Source organism: Myxocyprinus asiaticus, chromosome 15 (genome assembly GCF_019703515.2).
Source record: "Myxocyprinus asiaticus isolate MX2 ecotype Aquarium Trade chromosome 15, UBuf_Myxa_2, whole genome shotgun sequence".
Taxonomy (NCBI): domain Eukaryota; kingdom Metazoa; phylum Chordata; class Actinopteri; order Cypriniformes; family Catostomidae; genus Myxocyprinus; species Myxocyprinus asiaticus.
The window spans coordinates 18,973,311-18,999,251 of record NC_059358.1 but is presented as its reverse complement, the minus strand read 5'-3'; the positions used below and the strand labels follow the sequence as shown (position 1 = coordinate 18,999,251).

At 38.0% G+C, this 25,941-nt stretch overlaps 1 protein-coding gene across 3 annotated transcripts in view; it reads right to left on the bottom strand.

Annotated features, from left to right (window-relative positions):
* Positions 1 to 25,941, bottom strand: part of LOC127452815 (maestro heat-like repeat-containing protein family member 1) — a 54,504-nt gene that overhangs the window by 24,234 nt on the left and 4,329 nt on the right. For all 3 annotated transcript variants that reach the window (XM_051718564.1, XM_051718562.1, XM_051718563.1), the window contains exons 3-19: positions 23,259 to 23,404; positions 19,222 to 19,353; positions 17,216 to 17,378; positions 16,631 to 16,729; positions 16,219 to 16,370; positions 15,167 to 15,307; positions 14,314 to 14,406; positions 13,641 to 13,719; positions 12,491 to 12,604; positions 12,262 to 12,335; positions 11,914 to 12,036; positions 11,460 to 11,567; positions 6,047 to 6,191; positions 5,536 to 5,579; positions 5,112 to 5,253; positions 3,363 to 3,415; positions 2,373 to 2,480 (exon numbers count right to left, since the gene is read on the bottom strand). In XM_051718564.1, coding sequence (XP_051574524.1) covers positions 2,373 to 2,480; positions 3,363 to 3,415; positions 5,112 to 5,253; positions 5,536 to 5,579; positions 6,047 to 6,191; positions 11,460 to 11,567; positions 11,914 to 12,036; positions 12,262 to 12,335; positions 12,491 to 12,604; positions 13,641 to 13,719; positions 14,314 to 14,406; positions 15,167 to 15,307; positions 16,219 to 16,370; positions 16,631 to 16,729; positions 17,216 to 17,378; positions 19,222 to 19,353; positions 23,259 to 23,404 — 1,916 coding nt within the window. The remainder of the gene's footprint in view (positions 1 to 2,372; positions 2,481 to 3,362; positions 3,416 to 5,111; positions 5,254 to 5,535; positions 5,580 to 6,046; positions 6,192 to 11,459; positions 11,568 to 11,913; positions 12,037 to 12,261; positions 12,336 to 12,490; positions 12,605 to 13,640; positions 13,720 to 14,313; positions 14,407 to 15,166; positions 15,308 to 16,218; positions 16,371 to 16,630; positions 16,730 to 17,215; positions 17,379 to 19,221; positions 19,354 to 23,258; positions 23,405 to 25,941) is intronic.

The following is a 25,941-nucleotide window of genomic DNA, read 5'->3' as shown; positions in this document are numbered from 1 at the left end:
AACAATGACAAACCGTGATTTACAGCAGAGCTCAGGCAGCTTCGTCAGGCCAAAGAGGATGCTTACAGGGGTGGGGATAAAGTCTTGTACAATCAGGCCAGGAACACACTGAACAGGGAATTCAGAGTGGCTAAAAGAAGATACTCTGAGAAGCTGAAAAACAAGTTTTCAGCTAACGACCCTGCATCAGTGTGGAGTGGCATGAAACAACTCACAAATTACAGGACTCCTACCCCCAACTCTGTGGTGGACCAACAACTGGCTGATGACCTGAATGTGTTCTACTGCAGATTTGAAAGGCCTAATCTCACACCCCACACCCACTCTGACCTTAACTTCACACAAACACCAACACCTCCTGCAACCCCCCTCCTCCCCCCTTCTGCTACTCAACCTGCACTTAAGATCTGTGAAGATGATGTAAGCCGCGTCTTTCAGAAACAAAAGACGAGGAAGGCTTCAGGACCAGATGGCGTCTCACCAGTGTGTCTTTGATCCTGTGCTAACCAGTTGGGCCCCATCTTCACACAGATCTTCAATAGATCACTGGAGCAGTGTGAAGTCACATGCTGCTTCAAACGCTCAATCATTATTCCTGTCCCAAAGAAACCAAAAATCACAGGACTTAATGAATACAGACCTGTCGCCCTGACGTCTGTGGTCATGAAATCATTTGAAAGACTGGTGTTGGCCCACCTGAAGAACATCACTGGACCCTTTCTAGATCCCCTTCAATTTGCTTATCGAGCAAACAGGTCTGTGGATGATGCAGTTAACATAGGATTGCATCATATCCTGCAACATCTGGACAGACCAGGGACATATGCAAGGATCCTTTTTGTGGACTTCAGTTCAGCTTTCAACACCATCATCCCAGCTATACTCCAGAATAAATTACACCAACTCTCTGTTCCCATTTCTATCTGTCAGTGGATTACAAGCTTTCTGACAGACAGGCAGTAGCTTGTGAGACAGGGGTAACTCACTTCTAGCACCTGTACAATCAGCACTGGTGCCCCCCAGGGATGTGTGCTCTCCCCACTACTCTTCTCCCTGTATACCAATGACTGCACCGCCAAGGACCCCTCTGTCAAGCTCCTGAAGTTTGCAGACGACAGCACTGTCATCGGCCTCATCTGAGAGTCTGCATACAGAAGGGAGGTTGAACAGCTGGCTGTCTGGTGCAGTCAAAACAACCTTGAGCTGAACACGCTCAAAACGGTGGAGATCATTGTGGACTTCAGAGAAACACCCCAACACTGACCCCCCTCACCATTCTAAACAGCACTGTGGCAGCAGTGGAGTCATTCAGGTTCCTGGGCAATACCATCTCACAGGACCTGAAGTGGGAGACCCACATTGACTCCATTGCGAAAAAGGCCCAGCAGAGGTTGTACTTCCTTAGCCAGCTGAGGAAGTTCAACCTGCCACAGGCGCTGCTGATACAGTTTTACTCAGCAGTCACTGAGTCTGTCCTCTGCACTACAATAACTGTCTGGTCTGGTTCAGCTACGAAATCAGACATCAGAAGACTACACAGGACAGTTCGGACTGCTGAGAGGATTATTGGTTTCCCCAATTCTGAGAATTCTGAGAAGAATAGCATCTCAGAATATTATTTGCTGCTGATTTGGTGGCACAAGGGGGACCTACACAATATTAGGCAGGTAATTTTAATGTTGTGGCTACTTGGTGTATACACTACCCGTCAAAAGTTTTGGAACACTCATTTTTTATTATAATTTTTTTTTCTTCACATTTTAGAATAATAGTAAAGTCATCAAAACTATGGAATAACATAAATGGAACTATGGGAATTATGTTGTGACTAAACAAAATCCAAAATAAATCAAAACTGTGTATATTTTAGCATCTTCAAGTAGTCACCCTTTGCCTAGATTTTGCAGAAATGTACTCTTGACATTTTCTCAACTAACTTCTTGAGGTATCACCCTGGGATGCTTTTTAAACAGTATTGAAGGAGTTCCCATCTATGTTGGGCACTTAATGACTGCTTTTCTTTATTATTTGGTCCAAGTCATCAATTTCAAAAACGTTTTTTTTTTTTTTTAAATAAAATTTTAGTTTTATAATGAAATAAATTAATATGGTGGCACAATTATATTTTTGTCTACAAAACTAATTTCAAACATTTAAGCATACGCCTTCAGATCAAAATATTTTTAAGATCATGAGAAACATTTCAGTCAAGTGTTTCAAAACTTTTGACTGGTAGTGTATGTCTGGACATTTAATATAATAATATTATCTAATATCATGACTGTTCCTTTTCTGAAGTAAAAAAGCTATATATATATATATATATTATATACTGTACTGTGAAGAGGCTCAGATTGATTTTCCAAACTGACCTTCTCATCCAGAGAGTTGTTGTAGGTAGGAAGATATCGTGTGGCCTCTACGGCGAGCTGACCCGTCCACTGGCTGTCATCAATGGCTGCCAGAGTTTTAGACAGGAGCTTCATCACAATCAGAAAGCAATGTTTGGTTAATCACCATCAACAACTTTGACAAGAAAGCTTAAAAATATCCTAACAGCATGGGTGGCCTAGGTAGCTCAGAGAGTATTTTTTTTAATTATTATTTATTTATTTTTTTCCCCTTTTCTCCCAATTTGGAACACCCAATTCCTACTACTTAGTAGGTCCTCGTGGTGGCACAGTAACTCACCTCAATCCGGGTGGCGGAGGACAAGTCTCAGTGCCTCCACTTCTGTGACCATCAATCCGTGCATCTTATCACATGGCTCGCTGTGCATGACACTGCTGAGAATCACAGCACGTGGAGGCTCATGCTACTCTCCGTGATCCATGCACAACTTACCACGCGCCCCATTGAGAGCGAGAACCCCTAATCGTGACCACGAGGACGTTACCCCATGTGACTCTACCCTCCCTAGCAACCGGGCCAATTTGGTTGCTTAGGAGACCTGGCTGGAGTCACTCAGCATGCCCTGGACTCAAACTCGTGACTCCAGGGGTGGTAGTCAGCGTAAATACTCACTGAGCTACCCAGGCCCGCTCAGCGAGTATTGACTCTCGCTCTGTTGGGGCATGTGGTGAGTTGTGCATGGATGCTGCGGAGAATAGCGTGGGCATCCACACGCACTCAACAAGCCACGTGATAAAACGCGTGGATTGACGGTCTCAGTCGCGGAGGCAACTGAGATTCGTCCTCTGCCACCCGGATTGAGGCAAGTCATTCCAAATTGGGGAGAAAATTAAAAAAAATATATATATACTAACAGCCAATCATCAAAATTCCTTGATCAAATTTGGGGAAAAAATGGTGAGCCGTTCCTTTCAATAGCCATTTAAGGATGCCTACAGATTACTACAGACCTGAAGTAAACTCTCTTCCCATTTCTTTTTGTCCAGAGACTCTTCTGTTGATTCTGGTAAGAGGACAGAGGAAAAGAGAATGTAGTGAGAGATGCAGTCAAACCGAACACTCTGGAAAACTGTAAGCAAGCAAATATAATGGGATATGCAATATAACAATTTAAAGATACACCATGTAACTATCTTGGAAGAGTTTAGGAATGTGAAATATGATTTAGCTGCATATTGGACACATCTGGTTGTCTTGTGAGATCTCGAAGGACAGGTGGTTGTGGTTTTAGAGGACACTTGAGAAATTCTTCAGAAACCTCATCTTACCAGATGATTCAAGAAGCTATCAACTCAACACTGACCGACTGAGTCTGAGAAAACCTGCAAAGCAGCGGAGCACAGCTGGTTTTGCTTCAGGATCCACATTTTCACAGTGGACATGAAGTGGCGACCCAACAGAGTACCAAAATAGTTTATCGTCCAAAAGTAACAAACATGTACACTTTAAAATTTAAATAAAATCATATCAAACTTTTAAAATGGGTTAATAATACCATGAATTTGGTTTTGATGATTTGTTGCGTTCAGATCCCATTGATTTCTTAAAAAAAACTCAAAAGACAAGCATTTCTAGTTTGAGTATTTGGTTTGTCTCTTGATATTTGTTGATATTACACTCTCGGCAGCCAATAATTACCTGCACAAAACACATTTTGGTTGACACAAACCAGATTTAACAGTGTTGCAAGAGAACCCCAATTCAATTTAGTCTGGGTTGTGTTTTCTTTTATCTTGTCATTCAAATTGGTAAGTTTACTCACACCAAAAGAATGCCTAATATTGTTTATTATAATAGTTATCAATTTAGATCAACTTCAGATGAAAGGAATACCTTTGTCAGGTGCTATATTTATAAATAAATGAGTTAATGAATGAATAAACTTATGAAATGATTAAAGCAGTCATCTTTTCACAAAAGTCTAACTATAATGCTATTGGGTACATTGACCATATTTACATGTACACCAGAAAGCTATTTACTGTGATCGGTGTATGCGTTTACATGAGCGGTGTTAGCGGCCTTCTCTGTACTCCCATATACATGTGACTCATTCAGTAAGCAGCGTTCTCCACAGCAACGTACTTTCCCTGCGACGCTTGTGTAAATAACAAACATGGCATCCAATGAAGACTTTGCTATTTTATTCTCTGTTGCTTTGCTTTATTTCCAGATATTCCAGAGTTGTTAATGTGTTTGTTTCTATCACGACCTGCAGCAGAATTGCGCTGCAATAGTGGGGATTCCCTCTTGCGTAACACTCTGGGATTGCACCAGTGTATGAGCACATCTGCGCAAACATGAGGGACAGTCGATATTTTGGACATTGGTGTGCATAAATGGGTATAGTTAATAGTTTTTGTGATTTTTCCACTGTACTCCCAGAAATGTTAAATTCGTTCCACTGTGTTGACTTGTTGGGCTCCATCCTATGCCGTTTGTTATCCGGTCTGTTCACTCACATGCGCACTCCTTATTTTATTTAATTTAACAATGCCGTTTATGTGTTTACATGACCCTAATAAGCTGTGTTCTCCAGGAGAAACCTGGTTGTATTAAACTGCTTTTTCTTAATCCCTTACACGGCGTAAGGAAATCTGTGTTCTTGTTTACATGATGTTTCAGAACCCTGCTTTCTGCAAAAACCCTGGAATAAACTGTTTTCTTAAGTGCATGTAAACGTGGTCATTGTCACAAACCTTCAAGATAATTAAGCAGCTTTGGAATCTCTTTGTCCCACAGCAGTTCGGCTTTAGGATGAATGTTAGGGCTGATGGCGTTGAGCAGACTCAAGGACGGAGCACCGTGCCCCCGACAATGAAAAGGGAACGAGGCATTCACCTGAAATTTCAAATATACATTTTAGATGTTTAAAGCCTACCCAAAACTACAGCTGAACAATATTTCCATTCAAAAGACCGCACAAGGGGGGACAATCAAAAATATCTGACTTTCTTAAGAGAAATTCGAAATCAAGATGGAAAAAAAAATGGCCATGGGGAATCAATTTTGTTTAAGCATATCATGAACGAATAAAAAAAATTAACTGTTTATCTTACACACAGACAGTTCAGCTGAAACTATAAAGATTCAATTGAAAATTATTAAAAATTAGATACTTACAAGGAGCCTTATCATCAGTATATACTGGGTAGGAAGACTGGAGCCTGAGGAACGAAGAGAGAGAGAGAGAGAGAGAGAGGAAGGGCAGACAAGGGTTAACCCATTAGCGCAGCACATGATCCAAAAGCATTACAATTAAGGAATAAATAATCACTGAGCCTGGGACTTATTTGTCCTACTAGAGTTCAATTTAATCATTGTCAGTGCAAGAAACAATTACCCTCTGCTCCACGAACTTTATTCACTTGATAAATACCACTTTTCATTTGACTAATTAGAACCAGATACAACAGGCTAAGCAAACGACTTGCAAAGAAAACAAAATGTCTGCAAGTAAAATGTACTTTAAGGCCAACAGCGGAAAAAAAGTTTAACGACAGCTGCTGGCTTTGCTGAGGAGACAGAGATTGTGATTCCAGAGTGTCTTTCTGAAGCAAGGTATCATGGCAGAGACAGTGGAAAAGCTCCTCTCCACTAATGGAGCTCTCGGGCTAAGACCATGTGTTCACACCTTGTGCACTGAAGTCGATGGTGAAGTTGGGTTCGTGTGCTGCTCGTTTCTTATTGGCCAGCAGAATTAAACTCTTGCACAGGGGGGTGGTGGCATTGGCGTACTGGTTTGGGGTCAGATAGCAAAGCAGCATCGGCCACAGAACCTACACACAACACAACATACACTCATTTCAGATCTCCAGAAAGTCATGCAGCAATTCAAAGAGATACTAAGAGATCAGAAAGCATCAGAAAATCTAGGACAGTACATTAGGACTTCATTACACTTTCACATGAGAAAACACACTTGAATAATAGATACTGAAATTTTTTAAAAGCTTATTACTGCAAGTTGTCATAAATGTGCTTACATTTTATATTTCCTAAAAGAAACATTTGAAATCTGCAGCCAAAACAAAAAATGGACCCATCCACTTTTGTTGTATTGTCATATTCAAACATTCAATCCAATCTAATTATAGGCTAAACCAATTTAATTAGCATGAAAAATCTATAACATGATTTAAAAAAAAAAACAAAACAAAACTCAAGATTATGCGACATAAATCAGTGTCCACCCAGCTAAACCAATAAAAATTTTAACTAAATGTCTTAACTCAGGGGGTTCCCTAAGAAGGTATTCACTAACAAAGTTTATTTTCATGCGCTGTTGTTTTAGCACCCGATTCACTAAAGGAATTATGCAAATAATGTACCGGCTCAAACAAGGCAACAAAGTTAGTGTCAAACATAATTTGCATGCCGTAATTACCAATCTTGCAGGTTGGTTTTAAAGCGTTATAATGCTTTTCTCCATCATTTGATCATTAGTTCACAAATGAACTGAACTAATCTATTGCCTTTTCGAGCAGTCAAAATGAGCCCACTTTGCAAGTCCATTGCAACAAATCCATTCCTTCCCACTAATGTCAAACAATTTGTTGCAGTGTTACAGGGGTTTAGGAAGGTGCCGTAATAGATATTTCTGCCATCTAATGTTTTAAGAGACAATTATATTCAATAGGTCTTTTACTGTTGGGGGTCTTTAGCCCCATTGTACTCTGTTACATAAAATCATGTTAGTAAACTTATTTACTTACGTATTGCCTGTTCAAGCCTGTAAAATAAGTACTCTGTGCGTGTACGCGTGTGCGTGCGTGTGCGCACAAACTCCATTTGAGAGGAAAGTATGCAATTTTTGGGAAAGATGCAGTACTCGGTGGAGCAAGTGGAGAAGCTACAAAACAGTATGGGGCTAGGGGCTAAATTTGAGAAAATGTAAAATATATTTAGGGCAAATTTGATTGACGATTTAAAGCTGTATAACATCCAGAAACTGGTTCTCCCCATATGGGTCAAAATTGACAACAAAAATACAACATTGCACACCACTGTTATGCTGATGACACTCAGCTTTATCTCACTTTGAAGCCATGTGATAATTCTACTTTAAATTCTCTGAATTGACAAGCAAATTAATTTGGTGGTAAAAGGTGGCTTTTTCCAACTTAGGGCCATCACTAAAATAAAATATATTCTGTCATTCAAAGATCTGGAGACTGTTATTCATGCTTTTATTTCATCCAGACTGGATTATTGTAATTAATTGTATCTGGGGCTTTCAAACACTTCATTATCATGTTTACAGTTAGTGCAAAATGCAGCAGCTAAGCTCCTGACTGGCACCAGGAAGCACACTAGTATTTCTCCTGTGATGGCCTCTCTACACTGGCTTCCAGTTAAATATAGAGTTCAATGTAAGGTACTTTTACCTGTTTTCAAGGGTCTGCATGTGCTTGCACTGGATTACATTTCGGATCTTTTACATCAATATCAAACCGCTGGACCATTAAGGTCTTCACAGAGCCTACTTCTGAGTGTCCCCAAGTCCCATTTGAAATCTAAAGGGGATCGTGCCTTCTCTGTTGCGGTCCCTCGCCTTTGGAATAGTTTGCCTCTCCACATTAGATCCTGTGGTACAAGACTCATCTTTTCTCTATTTCATCTCTCTTGTGTCTAGATGTACTGTAATTACTCTTTGGTTTATGTTTCATATTGTATATGTGTTTTAAATGTGAGTGTATTTAAAAACAAATTGTAGTATAAAGCACTTTGGTAAACGTGTTGTTTTTATATGTGCTATAAAAATAAATGTGACTGAAATGTGATTGATTTCTTTTAAACAATTATATACAAAAACAAATGTTCTTTTTCTATTTTATTTGTTTTGATGGTCTTGACAAAGTCACAATGTTTGGTTCCAGTACCAAAAACGATGCAGTATTTATAACATAAACATAAAGCTTGAATTGGTCCGATGGTAAAAAAACAAATCCTTATTAACCCTTTCATACGTACCATCACAATAACTGGGCCCAGCAGAGTAGCGTCACACAAATGTGTTTCTGCAACAACCAGTTATGTTAAAACCTGCTATATTCAAATCGGCTTTCGCACCGACACAGTCAACACTGCTAGTGCCTGTCATTTATATTCGCTCAGTTACTCATACAGTCTTTTAAACCACAAAATAAGTTAATTTTATATACATACACTACCGGTCAAAAGTTTTGAAACACTTGACTGAAATGTTTCTCATGATCTTAAAAATCTTTTGATCTGAAGGCGTATGCTTAAAAGTTTGTAGACAAAAATATAATTGTGCGACCATATTAATTTATTTCATTATAAAACTAAAATTTATTTTAGAAAAAAAAGTTTTTGAAATTGATGACTTGGACCAAATAAGAAAGAAAAGCACCAATAAGTGCCCAACATAGATGGGAACTCCTTCAATACTGTTTAAAAAGCATCCCAGGGTGATACCTCAAGAAGTTGGTTGAGAAAATGTCAAGTTTACATGTCTGCAAATTCTAGGCAAAGGGTGACTACTTTGAAGATGCTAAAATATAACACAGTTGTGATTTATTTTTGATTTTGTTTAGTCACAACATAATTTCCATAGTTCCATTTATGTTATTCCATAGTTTTGATGACTTTACTATTATTCTAAAATGTGAAGAAAAATGAAAGAATGAGTGTTTCAAAACTTTTGACCAGTAGTGTACATCTGACTCGTCACCAAAGTACCACGTTAAAACGTTTACAGCTCTTATACGCACAGTCAATACATCAAACGCGATCTTCCTCTGACGTGTGCTGAAATGTTTGTTTACATTAGTAGCGGTTGTCATTCGACAAACAAACAGCTACTCAAAGAGTCTTTTCAAGCACATAATATGTTTATTTTATGTAACAAACAGCCAAATTGTCACCAAAGTACCACAATAACAGTTCACAGCTTGTATATATACAGCCATCATATAAAATCGATACTCCCATTCATGCAGCCACATCTGCTTAGGTGCAGATGCGGTTTTCATCCACACAAACAGCAACTCAAACAGTTCTTTCAGGCATATAATGCATTTGTTTTCTGAAAGAGAGAGTCAAAATATCACAAAAGCACCACGATAACAGTTCACAGCTTGTATATGCACAGCCATCATATCTAAACGCGATCTTCCCATGCATGCAGCCACATCTGCTTAGCTGCAGATGCGATTTTCATTCACACAAACAGCAACTCAAACAGTCTTTTTAGGCATATAATATGTTTGTTTACTAGAACAGACAGCCAAAATATCACAAAAGCACCACGATAACAGTTTAAAACTTGTATACTCACAGTGAACACATGCTGAGCCTGATTATCGGATGTACGCAATCATGTCTGTTTACATTAGCGCTTGTCACACACAAACACACAAATATATATACACACACACACACACACACACACAAAGTCTGAGATGTCAAACAGTGTTAGGCAAACCAGACTGCTGATATTACTTGTTCATTTGTTTTTTATAGCTATATATATATATATATATATATATATATATATATATATATATATATATAAACTAAAATCAAACACAGTACAGCAGACATAACCCATTTGTGCACGTTTACTATATTATATACAGTATTTTTATTTTTTAAAGACAAGAAATCAAAAATTTAATTAAAATAGAAAAATACTCATCTACACTCTGCCCCCCTCTACCAGCTGTGCAGAGTCACATGCAAAAATATCTCACTCCATATATATATATATATATGACAATGACATGCGGCAATGTTATTTCAGCACATTCAGAGAATAAGATGCAGGTTTTTGTGCTGAAGTACAAGACGCAAAAGTGGTGCAACTGTTTAGTAAATTCAGCCCTCAGTGCTCTAAACCAACATTAAGAGGTAAGACACAACAAAGGTCTAAAAATAGTCTTCAAGATGTAACAGTCTCCTGACAATTTCCTGGTTATCATTCGAATGTGTTTTGGAGAAGAGAATGGAGACAGACTCATCGGCACATAAACAGTCTTTCTCTCAGAGGAGAGATTCCTGTCATCAGCCTGCTGTTGATGTTGGGAAGCCCATAGGAAAAAAAGATCTAATGTCTCTCTAGACACTCTCTCTTACAAGCTGCAGTGCAGGGCTGGGGCTGCTGACTATGGCTGTGAAGATGATGTATTGTGCTGCATGACTGCATAGCCCATATCTCATAGCATAACAGAGTTTTTCAATGAGTTATCTCTAGGAAAGGACACATTACAGAATGGCATGTGTCTGACTGTAGTGGCAGCTCTCCTTATTGCATTAAAAGTGACAGCTGAGATATTATATGACAGCTGAACATTTATCAAGTTCACATTTAAGGACACAAAGTGGCAATATTCAATATTAATTGTCATATAAAAAACTGAAGTCTTGACATATAGAATGATAAAGACTATCAAATGAATTAAAATACAGAGATTCACCTAAAAATGAAAATCCTGACATAATTTGCTCACCCTCATGTTGTTTTAAACCCATATGACTTTCTTTGTTCCATGAAACACAAAAGGAGCTTTAAGGCAGAATCATGGAAAAAAAATGCAATGAAAGTAAATGGCGACTGAGGCTGTCAATCCCTAAAATTCTGTCTTACATCTCCATTTGTGTTTCATGAAAAAAATAAAATCATACAGGTTTGAAACAACATGAGGGTAAGCAAACATTGACAGAATTTTACATTTCGGGTGAACTATCTCTTTAAAAGGCCATATTCTAGATATTCCACATACAATATCAGTCAAACTAAATTAATGATAAAGACTATGAATGAACTGAATTAAAATGAACCTTAAAAAGGCCATATTCTACAATACGTATTTTTACATACAAATCCAGTTAATCATATCATTGCTTTAACACTGACATAAGAATTCCATTGCAAAACACTCAAATAACAAACAAAAAAAATCAGAACTGAGGTGAGCATTGCGAAATCTGAAAGAACTATAAGAACCATGAATCTTCAAACGTCAAGGAAACACCTTGTTTGAGGAAGGTGTATGCTTGTGTGTACTTGTCAATGTACTCACGTCTGTCAGGCGACCCACTGTGGTAGTGAATAGGTGAAGTGTGTTGTCACACATGCTCCGCAGAGCCTCATTGGTCACTTCCTCTGGGTCTGGGGGTCGCTGACCTCGCTGTACAAACATCAAAACAATTTATCACCAACTGTATCACAAAAGTATTCAGTACAACTAGGGCTGGGCCAAAACCAACATCAGATCAACCATGCAGGGAATGAACCTACAGGGCCATATTCAACACTTTTTTTGTCTACTGATATTGGAAGTTAAATTTTCCACAGTTTCTATGACTTAACCTTTTGAAATTAAAACAGGCTGTTTTGCAACTGCACTTTTAAGACATTAACAGTATATGTAAAACTAAAGGGAAGTTCAGTTGCAGCTACACAGTCGGGTGACATTTCTAACTACAGGTTTGCAGTCAGATAATGACGTGTTCTTCAGTAAATATTGTTCGTACATTGTAAGTGTCTGGCAGAGCACAGTGTTGGATGATGAAACGGACAAGCAGGTCTCCTCCATCCATCTCCAGGTATCCATGATGAGCCATCGCACTGATCACCTGCACCACGCTCTTCTTCACCTGGACAAGTAAACACTATTATGAAGATCTTTTTCTACAAATGTATCCCCCACCAAATGAGCTTTACTTCACATTGATTTAAATGCATAATATATGCTAAATAGCCATAAGTGTGGATACCCATATACAAGCACACATGGTTGTGGTGTTCAGGTGTCCAGTCCACATACTTTTGGCCATGTAGTGCATGTTTTCACTTGTCACACTGAGAGGATATCAATGTACCTTATTGCTGTGGTCAGCCAAAGGTTGTCTGATGCTGGCTAGAATTAGAAGTTTCTTGGTTTCCATAGTGGAGGCTTGAACAGACATAGCACAGCCATTAAACTTCAGGTCTGAACATGACAAATTAGCAACATTCTGATCCTTGCATAACTAAGCATGAGAGTCTGGATAAAAGTGCCTTGCTCAGTAAGGAATCAGTGCAGTATATGATTACACATGTAACACTCACTGGATGAGTTGATGAGGTGTCTGAGCACGGCCAGAGAGCCCATTCTGTTCCTTTCATTACTGTTCTCCAACCTCTGCAGGACAAACACCATCAGACGGTCTGGGAATGTGTTAGCTTTGGGCAAAAAGCAGCCAAACACAAAAGTGAAAATTCATGCAATTCATCACGTTCACCCTCAGTTACCGTCATAGACTTTAACAGTGTTCTATGCCAGTAAACGAACCAACAAAACCCATGTATAAAAGTTAAGCAATGGTGTCTGGTTTTAATATCTTGTATCCAGTACATAAATAGTCCATATCAAATCTGTATTGGCATATGCACAGTTACATCCACTAAATCTGTATTTCTCAGCTGGTTTTTCTTCAGGACCCAGATTTTACATTGGGCATCGAGTGGTGACCCAACTAGTACCAATTTTTTGGTATAAAAGTAAACAAAATATCCTTGTATGAAACAAGATATTTATTAATATTACCATGATCTGCATATGCCCAACAATATGCTAAACTATTAACATGACATAGGCAGAATAAAAAAAAGAAAAAAAAGAAGTTAATTCATAAACAACAGCAGAAGTGTGGTTTACCATCCTAACACACTGAAACAAACACTGGGAAAATACTGTATCAGTATTAAGCGAAAGAATACTGTAGCGTTTGTTTGGACACAGTCTTTTAATGTCTACAACAAAAGATATGGGATGGCCTTTTTCCTCCCTTTTAAATCAAAAACTACAAGTTGAAAAGTCTATTTTGAAACATTCAAATGAGAGAAGAGACATCCAGCTGGTCTGTGTCACCTCAAATAAGCGCCAAACACAAAACTCTCCGATATCATTTCACTGAATGGAGGAGCCTGCTGGTCTGACAGTTTAACTTAATCTTAGCTCAGACTCCATCAGCACATGATCAGGATATAACTGCCACAGTCAGCTGACTGAGACTACAACCTTCAGCCGAGTTTATGTCCAAGGCAAAGTTGCAGCACTCAGTTGTCCAATAATGATGAGCTTTTATGTCGACATGGCTAGTAAACAAATGTTGCTCATGGGTTGCATGAATCCACTATAATAACTATAATTTCTGTGAGCTGTTTACACTCAAATGCAGCCTGAATAAAACAAAGTACAGTTTAAACAAGAACTCACCAAGGATACTGAAGCATCGCAGCACTTCGTTGTGATTTTTCACAGTTGGAGGATTGCTAAAGTCCACAGGAGAACATATCTGAAGAAAAATTACAAGTAAATTAATGAGTTATAAACAAAGAGATGAATGTGAATCTATTGACAGACACCGAGTGGCCCGGAGGCAAAATTCTGTCCTCTCAATATAAATAAAGTGTATTTAGTTTTAAATGTGCTATATTTGTTTAAGTAATTGGTGGCTGTCCAAAAAAACATCTGAAGAGCAAAAAGAATAACAAATGAGTATTTGATATATGGGTTAAACATGGCCTTTTCAAAACAAAAACAAGCTAAATTTGAATGCAATTGATTCATTTGAAAATGAACAAATTGAAATAAAACCGGTATTTTTAGATTTAAAATATCGACTGAATAAAAATCAAAACAAATTCCAAAGCAGCAGGGCAAACTTCTGTGAACAGTGACATTTCCCATTATGACTGGCCTTGCTCTATGTGAAAGGTTTTGATTATGCAACGTAAATCCTGTTGCACCAGGATGAAAACACAATTAAAAGAAGTTGTGAAAGAGAGGTTGAAGACACCCTTAAAAACACTGTAATGACATGACATACATACAGGAAAGGCAGAACACATAAATAGAGAGAAAGAGGGGGGGGGGGGGTGTCTCTGACCTGCTGGTGCAGAGCGAGTAAGAGGCCGTCAATCTGTGTCTCCAATACTCTGCTCCCCATATTCACGGAGGCCTCTAAAACCTGACACAGGCTCTGAACAAACACAAACCACATTAGACTACATCAGACAATATAGATGTCATCTTTTTCTAATGCAATCAGAAGATTATTAGCTTTTATTCCAGACAGACTAATAAAAACCTACGCACCCAGCTAACCAGAATTGAACTGCCGATTTTGGCCTGCTCCTGTCATTTTTTGTTGCAATATGCATCAGACATGCTGTGAAGGGTCTGTGGACAACCCATGTGTATTTCAGACCACTGTCTGAGGCTTTGACTGAGCGTTTCTAAATGTTCCCTCTAACTTCTGTATTAACATCTCTTTGAAACTCTCTTAACTGTTTGGCAACAGCAACTAAAGTATGTATAATTTTTTTTAATAAAATAACATCTTGATATCAATAACAGATTTTGATATGATGTCAGTTTTATTAATATGTTATTAATACTCGTGTTGTTACGATAAATAATGGTGCTGCAAGACCCTCATAATTTTCTTGATAATTTACCCCAAATATTCCAATGCTCTCAAGTTTGCCCGTTGGCAATATCCAAGCAGGCATCGAGCTCATTGATGACTTTTGATGTCATACATGTCTTTTGTTGCAATGCTCCTAATAAGCAACATTCACAGATTTTTCAAGAGCCAGATATGAAACTTATCACACGTGTATAAGTGGGTTAAAACTTATCTTTGCATGTTATGATTTTTAACAGCAAATGCAAGCAAAACTGTCGCACTGTACGGCCCTGCTCTGAGATGTCAGATGAAGCAGTGAGGAGGGCTCTACCTTGCTGATGATGTAATGTTCTGTATTCTTCTTGTAAAGGCCCAGTATAGTGGGAAGTAGTTTGGGAAGCTGCTCTTCCAGTTTATCATGTGCCATCAGGTGACTCATGGACCCGAAAGCCTCTGCAACCGTCAGACGCAGCTGTAGAGTAAAACACACATGAGAACAATCACAACACATACTGTACATTCATGCATACACGACTGCTCGTACACACACTCACCAATTCACAACAGAGCAATCTCTAGTTCAAAAGTTTAAGTCCACTTGAAAATGCTTTTTTTTTTCTTATATAATTCAATTATTTATTTAATTTTGTGGTACATTAAAAATGCTATTATCAGCATAGGAATTCCAGTAAAAAGTTGGACTGAAAAAAATAGCATAATTTTTTTTTTTTTAAACCAAGTTTGTAAAAAACCTGATGCTCCATGTTATCCCAGCATGATTTAAGAATGTTCCAAAGAGCATCTTGTGTGCTTCAATGGAAGCAAGGAAATTTGAGCTACTGTAAAAAGGAGTACACATGGTCAATGTCACAAATTTGCTTATTGCCTAGAAATAGTGAAAAATCTTACATATTTCATATTCATTTTATGGCATAACTAATGTTTAAAAATGTTCAAAACAAACATTTTTTCTAGGTTTACATTAGATTTTGAATCCCAGATTTCTGCAAATGATTGGTGATGATCCTATAATCAGTTTAACTCTAGCTGTGGTAAAAACAATATATAATATATTTATAATAATAATACAAATTTATACAAATACAAAGGCAAAATATCTACACCCAACAAGATCTTCTGCATTTAAAAAAATAATAATTATCCTCTCTGAAAAAAAAAGAAAAAAGAAAACAGATCAAGTTCACAAGCTTATCTTTAGCAGTGACACGTTTTCCCTGTTTCTGTTCCAAAAATAACTAAAATTGAAATGAAGCCAGCTGGATTCAAATGAATTAATCTAATCTATTCAAATAACAGATTCCCTCTTTAGTCTCAAAGCAAGTTCGGCATGATTGGATGTGTGCTCGGTCTCATTTAGTGTACCTTGGGCTCCCTGCTCTGGACCCAGCTGCTGAACAGGATGTCATAGGCCGAGTAAATCTCGCTGGAGAAGGTGTCCTTACGAACAGTGGGGTCTGGAGCCTTGTCTAGGTTGGCCAGATACTCTAGAATGCTCTCGCTAAAGCGACAGAGAGCTGAGTGGAAACAGAAAGGTAGGGGGACCACATAACAACACATATTAAACAGTTGTCAATGCATTTCATAAAAGCAAGTGACAATATATTAATGTATATTTATAAATGTTGAAATAAAACTCATTAAAACAAAAACCACTAATAATAGCACTACTGACAAAAGAAAACCAATAAACTTTTTAATCCCTTATGGACTACTTTGCTCAAATCATGTGATTAATTTTATAATGTTGACCTCAACATCCAGTGATTGAGCTCACCAGAGGAGAAGACCCATTTCATGTTGTCCTGTTTCGCCATACCCAGCATGGGCAACATGGTTCCCATTATAGCATTGAGAAAAGGCACCATCCCATACACTGTGGACAGAGACAAGCTGTCAGATACTAAAGATAATGTTATTTTATTTTATTGGCATTTTTCTTTATTTCCTTTAAGCTTACACATATACACTACAAAAAAATAATAATTATAATAAAAAATGTAATTAAAGATTTAAATAATCATGTGAGCCTATAAATGACAAACAAGGTTTGAGGAACTGAAACAATAATGATCAACTACAAACACACAAAGCATGACCCTACATAATTTCAGGACTTCCTTAAACAGACTGAAGGTCAACGTAAAAATTATATTTATTTTTAGTAGTCGAAAATTGTAGAAAAGCCAAGGTAACAGAAATCAAACATCCATCTCCACTGAAAGTATTTCAGTTTGTGAAATTCTTTGTCCAGTTTTATAGGTATAGAACACAAAGATATGACTTGAGAAAACAAATTTGAACTGTTTTGACTGCAAGGTACATGCCCAATGTTTTAAACAAGATAATTTAAGATGCGCACCATTTGAGTCTGAGAGATTGGCTAGTGTTTGGACCACGAAGAAGTGAGGTAAAACTCCCGGCTGAAACTTGCCGAGTATCTCCTCCATGATGTCATTGATATATTTGTTGCCCACAGCTACCAGAATATTACTGGCTGCTTGCTGCCATTCTGGGACAACATCCTATGAAGAATAAGATACATTTTTATACGCATAAATGTAAAGTCATTTTATAATGTCTGTTAGCCTGCAGCCTATATTAGATCAATGTTAACTAGATAGGTAATAGCTGTAAAGATAAACTTTGATGTTGGCTTGACAAAAGATTAATGCTTATACAGATATTATAGTAAGACAAACTGGCAGCTAGCTAGCTAGCTAGCTAGATAAACAGAATGAACGTCAAGTAGATTGTCAAATAAATATTAAGATAGATAAAGAGAGAAAAAGAGAGAGAGAGCAACTTGAAGCAGATCAAAGGCCTTTTGTGGTTTTGTTTACATTAAAAAATTTTGACAGTTGGAGTTTGAATTAACGAGCATTCCGTTGGCCTGCTTGAACATTCCATCAATGTAAGTTTATCCACCTTTTTCTTGAACGCGGAAGTGTTCCACGATTCACCTGTTTTCAATTTCCAGTCTCCTGTGTTTTCACCTGCATTTCATCTTACCGCGGAGACACAGCGCATGTAGAGGCTTCACGGTATTCTCCGCGGCATCCACGCACAACTCACCACGCGCCCCACCGAGAGCGAGAACCACACATTATAGCGACCACAAGGAGGTTACCCCATGTGACTCTACCCTCCCTAGCAACCGGGCCAATATGGTTGCTTAGGAGACCTGGCTGGAGTCACTCAGCGCACCCTGGATTCAAACTTGCGACTCCAGGGGTGGTAGTTAGCGTCAATACTCGCTGAGCTACCCAGGCCCCCCGAGAACCACTGTTTTAATGTATTTGGGAATCCGAGCAGATTCAAGACTAAATTGATTATCATATCATCACAACAGCAGTTCCAGCAGAGATATAATGATGAGTAAACACCAGAAAACAAGACATGAGGAAACTTGACATGTTCAGAGTGGAGCACTGCTTATTGTTTTTCATGCTTTAATCAAATCAAACATTTCTAAGAGGATGCATTTCTCACTAAGTTCGGTTTGGCGAAGCTTTTAGTAAACAGGGTTTCTGGTAAAGTTGCTGTGAAATGTTAAATTTGAGCTATTTTATGTGTACAGTCATTTCATTAACCATCAATCATATTAAAAGGTATAAATAAAAATGTTTTAAGATACCAATCGAATGATAAAAAAATATTAACGTGACAAATATAAACTTCTGCCCTGGGGTGGCCTGGCGCTGCTAAGAAACTACTTTATGGCTCAACAGCTTGCAGCCGCAGGGCTCTTCATTGGGTTTATATTTCTGTCAGTTGGAGAGCAATAAAAAAAAAAAATGTTTTGTTTTTTTTTGCCATTGTTTGAAGTGAAAAAACTACACAACAGCTTTTCATCATGTTTTCATTGTTAAAATAGCCAAATCTATTGGATATTTCTCCCCGTTTTCCTCATAGGAATGTATGAGTAACCATGGTAACAGCGCTTTGCTTTCCCCCACGATTGGGCGGGGCCTCCTTGCCAACTGTATCTATGGAATTTTTCCGATATATGATAATCCGATGTGCCAAAACCATAAGACTGATCAGTTAGAAAAGATAGCACAATATTCCAGAACAATCTAAAGGTCTGTGTCAAGTTTGGTGGATGTAGCGTGAAAGCTTTGGAGGAGTTGTGTTCGAAATTTTGGCCTGTAGACATTTGGTTTGTAAAATAACAGCTTCGTCAAGTCAACATAATAACAAATACTAAAAACTAAAACACTGAAATACTAAAAACTTTGCCAGGTTTAGGAGTAATGGTCACATTACTATTTTCCTAAATACGACAGAGAGATTTCAATGGATTCATAACAAGGTACTCTCCATTTTAAAGTCATAGGTCTTCATTCTCAGAGAACAAAGCCTCACCTTTGATTTGGTCATCTCATCTGATGCCAGCTGTATGACATTCTTGATCTTAGGGTAACTGATATCATCAATCCTGCTCTTTACCACCAACTCGATGGTTTGCAAGACCACCACTCTGTGCCCAACCACCAGCTACAGAGGACAGACACAAAGACGACACAAGTCAGGTCAGGCACATAAAAAAAATATACTTTGAAAGATCTAATGTGTTGCAACCTCAAGAATTCCAACAGGCACAGTATTTCAGCATTTCCAGTACTAACTAAATCATACCCAGTATCTTCATACAGCTTATACAGCTATAAAAAAAGACCTGGGACAAATCAGACATGAAGCCAAAAAAAAAGGCTTGTTTCTGCCATATGTGGGTTTAATCATGTCAGACACAAATCACATAACCCCCAATTTTATGTTGAAGCAACGAAAGCAAGCAAAGGTGAGAAATACATCCAAAAAAACAACAACACTCAAGACAGTATACACTGGGTTCATCGAGCAACACTATTATGGCAGTACATATCACCAAAAAGAAGAGATCTGATTGCAGGTAAGTTATTAATTACAGCTTAGGATTGTGTGTGTTTTCCTTTAAAGAAACAGACTTCATTCTTAATCTTTTCCTGGTTCTTATTTTGACTCTTTTTGTGTGAAACTTTTCTAAAGCAGGTCTTGACCTCAAAGAACAAAATCACATGTTTCCATATAATGAAAACAGGGCATGAGACTGCTTAATATGACACTGAGTTACAATGCAAACATCTGTCACATCAAAGACATTATGTGCTTAAGGACATTAGCATGAAATGATGACACATGCTCCTATAGAGACTCTCTGCTCCCAGGCCAACCAAACAACATAATGTTAAATGGATGATTCATCCAAAAATAAAAATTTGGGCATCATTAACTCATGATCATGATGTTCCACATTCTAATGACTTTTCTTTCGTGACCACAAAAGGTGATGTTAGGAAGAATGTTAGCCTTAACATTCACAGCATCTTTTTTTTTTACATACAGTGAAAGTGAATGGTGACTGAGGCTTTCATTCTGCCTAACATTTTTGGGTGAACTATCCCAGTAAATTGACATTGGTCATTTCAAACACAAAAAATCTAAATACAGCTGAAGTCAGAAGTTTACATACACTTAGGTTGAAGTCATTAAAACTCATTTTTTAACCACTCCACAGATTTTATATTAGCGAACTATAGTTTTAGGACATCTACTTTGTGCATGACATGAGTAATTTATCCAACAATTCTTTAGACAGACAGATTGTTTTACTTTTAATTGACTATATCACAATTCCAATGGGTCAGAAGTTTACATGCACTAAGTTAACTGTGCCTTCAGCAGCTTGGAAAATTCCAGAATATGATGTCAAGCCTGTAGACAATTAGCTTCTGATAGGAGGTGTACTGAACTGGAGGTGTACCTGTGGATGTATTTTAAAGCCTACCTTCAAACTCAGTGCCTCTTTGCTTGACATCATGGGAAAATCAAAAGAAATCAGCCAAGACCACAGAAAAAAAATTGTGGACTTCCACAAGTCTGGTTTATCCTTGGGAGCAATTTCCAAACGCCTGAAGGTACCACGTTCATTTTTACAAACAATAGTACGCAAGTATGAACACCATGGGACCACGTAGCCATCATACCATTCAGGAAGGAGACGCATTCTGTCTCCTAGAGATGAACGTAGTTTGGTGCGAAAACTGCAAATCAATCCCAGAACAACAGCAAAGGACCTTGTGAAGATGCTGGAGGAAACAGGCAGACAAGTATCTACATCTACAGTAAAAACGAGTCCTATATCGACATAACCTGAAAGGCTGCCCAGACAACAGTTTGCAAGTGCACATGGAGACGAAGATCTTACTTTTTGGAGAAATGTCCTCTGGTCTAATGAAACAAAAATTTTGTCGAAGTCGAAGAACACCATCCCAACCGTGAAACATGGGGATGGCAGCATCATGTTGTGGGGGTGCTTTGCTGAAGGAGGTACTGGTGCACAAAATAGATGGCATCAGGAGGAAGGAAAATTATGTGGATATATTGAAGCAACATCTCAAGACATCAGCCAGGAATTTAAAGCTCGGTCGCAAATGGGTCTTCCAAATGGACAATGACCCCAAGCATACCTCCAAAGTTGTGGCAAAATGGCTAAAGGACAACAAAGTCAAGGTATTGGAGTGGCCATCACAAATCCCTGACCTCAATCCGACAGAAAATTTGTGGGCAGAACTGAAAAAGCGTGTGCGAGCAAGGAGGCCTACAAACCTGACTCAGTTAAACCAGTTCTGTCTGGAGGAATGGGCCAAAATTCCAGCAACTTATTGTGAGAAGCTTGTGGAAGGCTACCCAAAACATTTGACCCAAGTTAAACAATTTAAAGGAAATGCTACCAAATATTAACAAAGTGTATGTAAACTTCTGACCCACTGGGAATGTGATGAAAGAAATAAAAGCTGAAAGAAATCATTCTCTCTACTATTTTTCTGACATTTCACATTCTTAAAATAAAGTAGTGATCCTAACTGACCTAAGACAGGACATTTTTTCTACGATTAAATACCATGAATTGTGAAAAACTGAGTTTAATTGTATTTGGCTAAGGTGTAAACTTCTGATTTCAACAGTAGGTCTTTGTAACTTTGTATTTAAAAAACACTAGGCTAATGTTATTCTATTGACCATTTTGACAGTAAAATGTGCAGTTTGAAGTTATCTACAGTACATTCTTTCCTTGAATTGAGAGGAAAAATGCAGATGCAATAGTCTGCTTTATTTTAAAGTTAACTTATTTGATTAATGCCGTGAGGAACAGCACGGATGGATAATAACAATTATCTATGGTGGCTATATGATATAGTGGCTAAAGTTCATGGCTATTAAACAAAAGGTTGCTGTTTTGAGCCCCTTAAAGAGTGATCCATTAGGCATCAACATTGAGCTCTTAAAGGGATAGTTCACCCAAAAATGAAAATTCTCTCATGATTTACTCACCCTCGTGGCATCCCAGAGGTGTATGACTTGCTTTCTTCTGCAGAACAGAAATTAAGGTTTTTAGAAGAATACCTCAGCTCTGTTGATCCACACAAATCAAGTGAATGGGTGCCAAAATTGTGAAGCTCCAAAATCCACATAAAGACAGCATAAAAGTAATCCAAAGACTCCAGTGGTTAAATCCATATCTTCAGATATGATATGATAGGTGTGGGTATGAAACAGATACATTTTTAAGTCATTTTTTATCATAAATTCTCCTTCCTGCCCAGTAGGATTCACAAACAACATGAATCACCAAAAACAGAAGGAGAAGAATGTGAAAGAGAAAGTGAAGTGGAGATTGACTGAGCAGGAAGGAGAATTCATAGCAAAAAAGAACTTAAATAATGATCTTTTTCTCACCCACACCTATCATATTGCTTCAAAAGATGGAGTCGTCTGGAGTACGTTTATGTTGCCCTTAGGAGCTTCAAAATTTTGGACCTACAGAGCTGAGACATTCTTCTAAAAATCTTTGTTTGTGTTCAGCAGACGAAAGAAAGTAATACACATCTTGAGTGGAATGAGGGTGAGTAAATGATGAGAGCATTGTAATTTTTGGGTGAACTAACCCTTTAACCCCAGGTTACTCCAAGGATACTGTCCTTGTAATTAGTGTACTTTGAAGTCACTTTGGATAAAAGCATTTGCTGATAACTTATTATACTAGCAGTATCAATATTCAGATACATTGCTCATCGGCCATATACTGTAGTGTAAAACCCATTACATTAAACTTGGCATCAAGCATTACTGTGTATAGTCCATGACAATCAGACTATATTCACATAGGACAGGACAAACAAATACAGAAGACATACATATACTGTATGCAAACTTGATGCAAGACAAGTAACATGGATTTAGCAGAGACCTGAACTCGAGATTCTCTGCTGTAAATCCATATTTATTGCAGACTAAACTTAATTCTCTGGAATACTTTTTCAGAACTGATTCAGGCATTATACGGGGACTCTCTGGCTGACCTTAGGGTGTTTGAGCAGGTAGTCTTGGCACATGGACAGGACCTTGTCAGGCTGCTGTTTTCCCAGAGTCAAGATGGACTTCCTGACCTGCTCCTGCACCACAGGGTCCCTGTCATTGGCAGCATCCAGTAGGGCCAGGGTCACCTCTGATTAGATAAAAACATTTCACATAAATGTACACACATAATTTGATGAACAATACACAAATACACACACACATATATATATATATATATATATACACACACAGGTGCATCTCAATAAATTAGAATGTTGTGGAAAAGTTCATTTATTTCAGTAATTCAACTCAAATTGTGAAACTCGTGTATTAAATAAATTCAGTGCACACAGACTGAAGTAGTTTAAGTCTTTGGTTCTTTTAATTGTGATGATTTTGGCTCACATTTAACAAAAACCCACCAATTCACTATCTCAAAAAATTAGAATATTTTGACATGCCAATCAGCTAATCAACTCAAAACACCTGCAAAGGTTTCATGAGCCTTCAAAATGGTCTCTCAGTTTGGTTCACTAGGTTACACAATCATGGGGAAGACTGCTGGTCTGACAGTTGTCCAGAAGACAATCATTGACACCCTTCACAAGGAGGGTAAGCCACAAACATTCATTGCCAAAGAAGCTGGCTGTTCACAGAGTGCTGTATCCAAGCATGTTAACAGAAAGTTGAGTGGAAGGAAAAAGTGTTGAAGAAAAAGATGCACAACCAACCGAGAGAACCGCAGCCTTATGATTGTCCAGCAAAATCGATTCAAGAATTTGGGTGAACTTCACAAGGAATGGACTGAGGCTGGGGTCAAGGCATCAAGAGCCACCACACACAGACGTGTCAAGGAATTTGCCTACAGTTGTCGTATTCCTCTTGTTAAGCCACTCCTGAACCACAGACAACGTCAGAGGCGTCTTACCTGGGCTAAGGAGAAGAAGAACTGGACTGTTGCCCAGTGGTCCAAAGTCCTCTTTTCAGATGAGAGCAAGTTTTGAATTTCATTTGGAAACCAAGGTCCTAGAGTCTGGAGGAAGGGTGGAGAAGCTCATAGCCCAAGTTGCTTGAAGTCCAGTGTTAAGTTTCCACAGTCTGTGATGATTTGGTGTGCAATGTCATCTGCTGGTTTTGGTCCATTGTGTTTTTTGAAAAGCAAAGTCACTGCACCCATTTACCAAAAAATTTTGGAGCACTTCATGCTTCCTTCTGCTGACCAGCTTTTTAAAGATGCTGATTTCATTTTCCAGCAGGATTTGGCACCTGCCCACACTGCCAAAAGCACCAAAAGTTGGTTAAATGACCATGGTGTTGGTGTGCTTGACTGGCCAGCAAACTCACCAGACCTGAACCCCATAGAGAATCTATGGGGTATTGTCAAGAGGAAAATGAGAAACAAGAGACCAAAAAATGCAGATGAGCTGAAGGCCACTGTCAAAGAAACCTGGGCTTCCATACCACCTCAGCAGTGCCACAAACTGATCACCTCCATGCCACGCCGAATTGAGGCAGTAATTAAAGCAAAAGGAGCCCCTACCAAGTATTGAGTACATATACAGTAAATGAACATACGTTCCAGAAGGCCAACAATTCACTAAAAATGTTTTTTTTATTGGTCTTATGATGTATTCTAATTTTTTGAGATAGTGAATTGGTGGGTTTTTGTTAAATGTGAGCCAAAATCATCACAATTAAAAGAACCAAAGACTTAAACTACTTCAGTCTGTGTGCACTGAATTTATTTAATACACAAGTTTCACAATTTGAGTTGAATTACTGAAATAAATGAACTTTTCCACGACATTCTAATTTATTGAGATGCACCTGTATATATATATATATATATATATATATATATATATATACATACACACACACACACACACACACACACACACACACACACTACCGTTCAAAAGTTTGGGGTCACTTGCCTGAAATGTTTCTCATGATCTTAAAAACCTTTTGATCTGAAGGCGTATGCTTAAATGTTTGAAATTAGTTTTGTAGACAAAAATATAATTGTGCCAACATATTAATTTATTTAATTACAAAACAAAAATTGTATTTAAAAAAAAAAAAAAAAAAGTTTTTTTGAAATGGATGACTTGGACCGAATAATTCAGAAAAGCAGCCACTAAGTGCCCAGCGCTTCGGAGCAGACTCCTTCAATACTGTTTAAAAAGCATCCCAGGTACCTCAATAAGTTGGTTGAGAAAATGTCGAGTACATTTCTGCAAAATCTAGGCAAAGTGTGGCCACTTTGAAGATGCTAAAATATAACATAGTTTTGATTTATTTTGGATTTTTTTAGTCACAACATAATTCCCATATTTCCATTTATATTATTCCATAGTTGTGATGACTTTACTATTATGCTAAAATGTGAAGAAAAAAAAAAGAAAAGAAAAAAGAATGTGTGTGTGTGTGTGTGTGTGTGTGTGTGTGTGTGTGTGTGTGTATATATATATATATATATATATATATATATTTATAGATTTATATATATATACACATACACACACACACACACACACACACACACACAGTATAATAACATACAATTATTCATATCTATATATGTCTTAATGGGCAAACTGAGCTTAAAATCCACATGAAACCCTGCATGTATTTTAGGCCTACTTCTTTAATATGATGCATTTCAGAGTGAAACAGGATTTT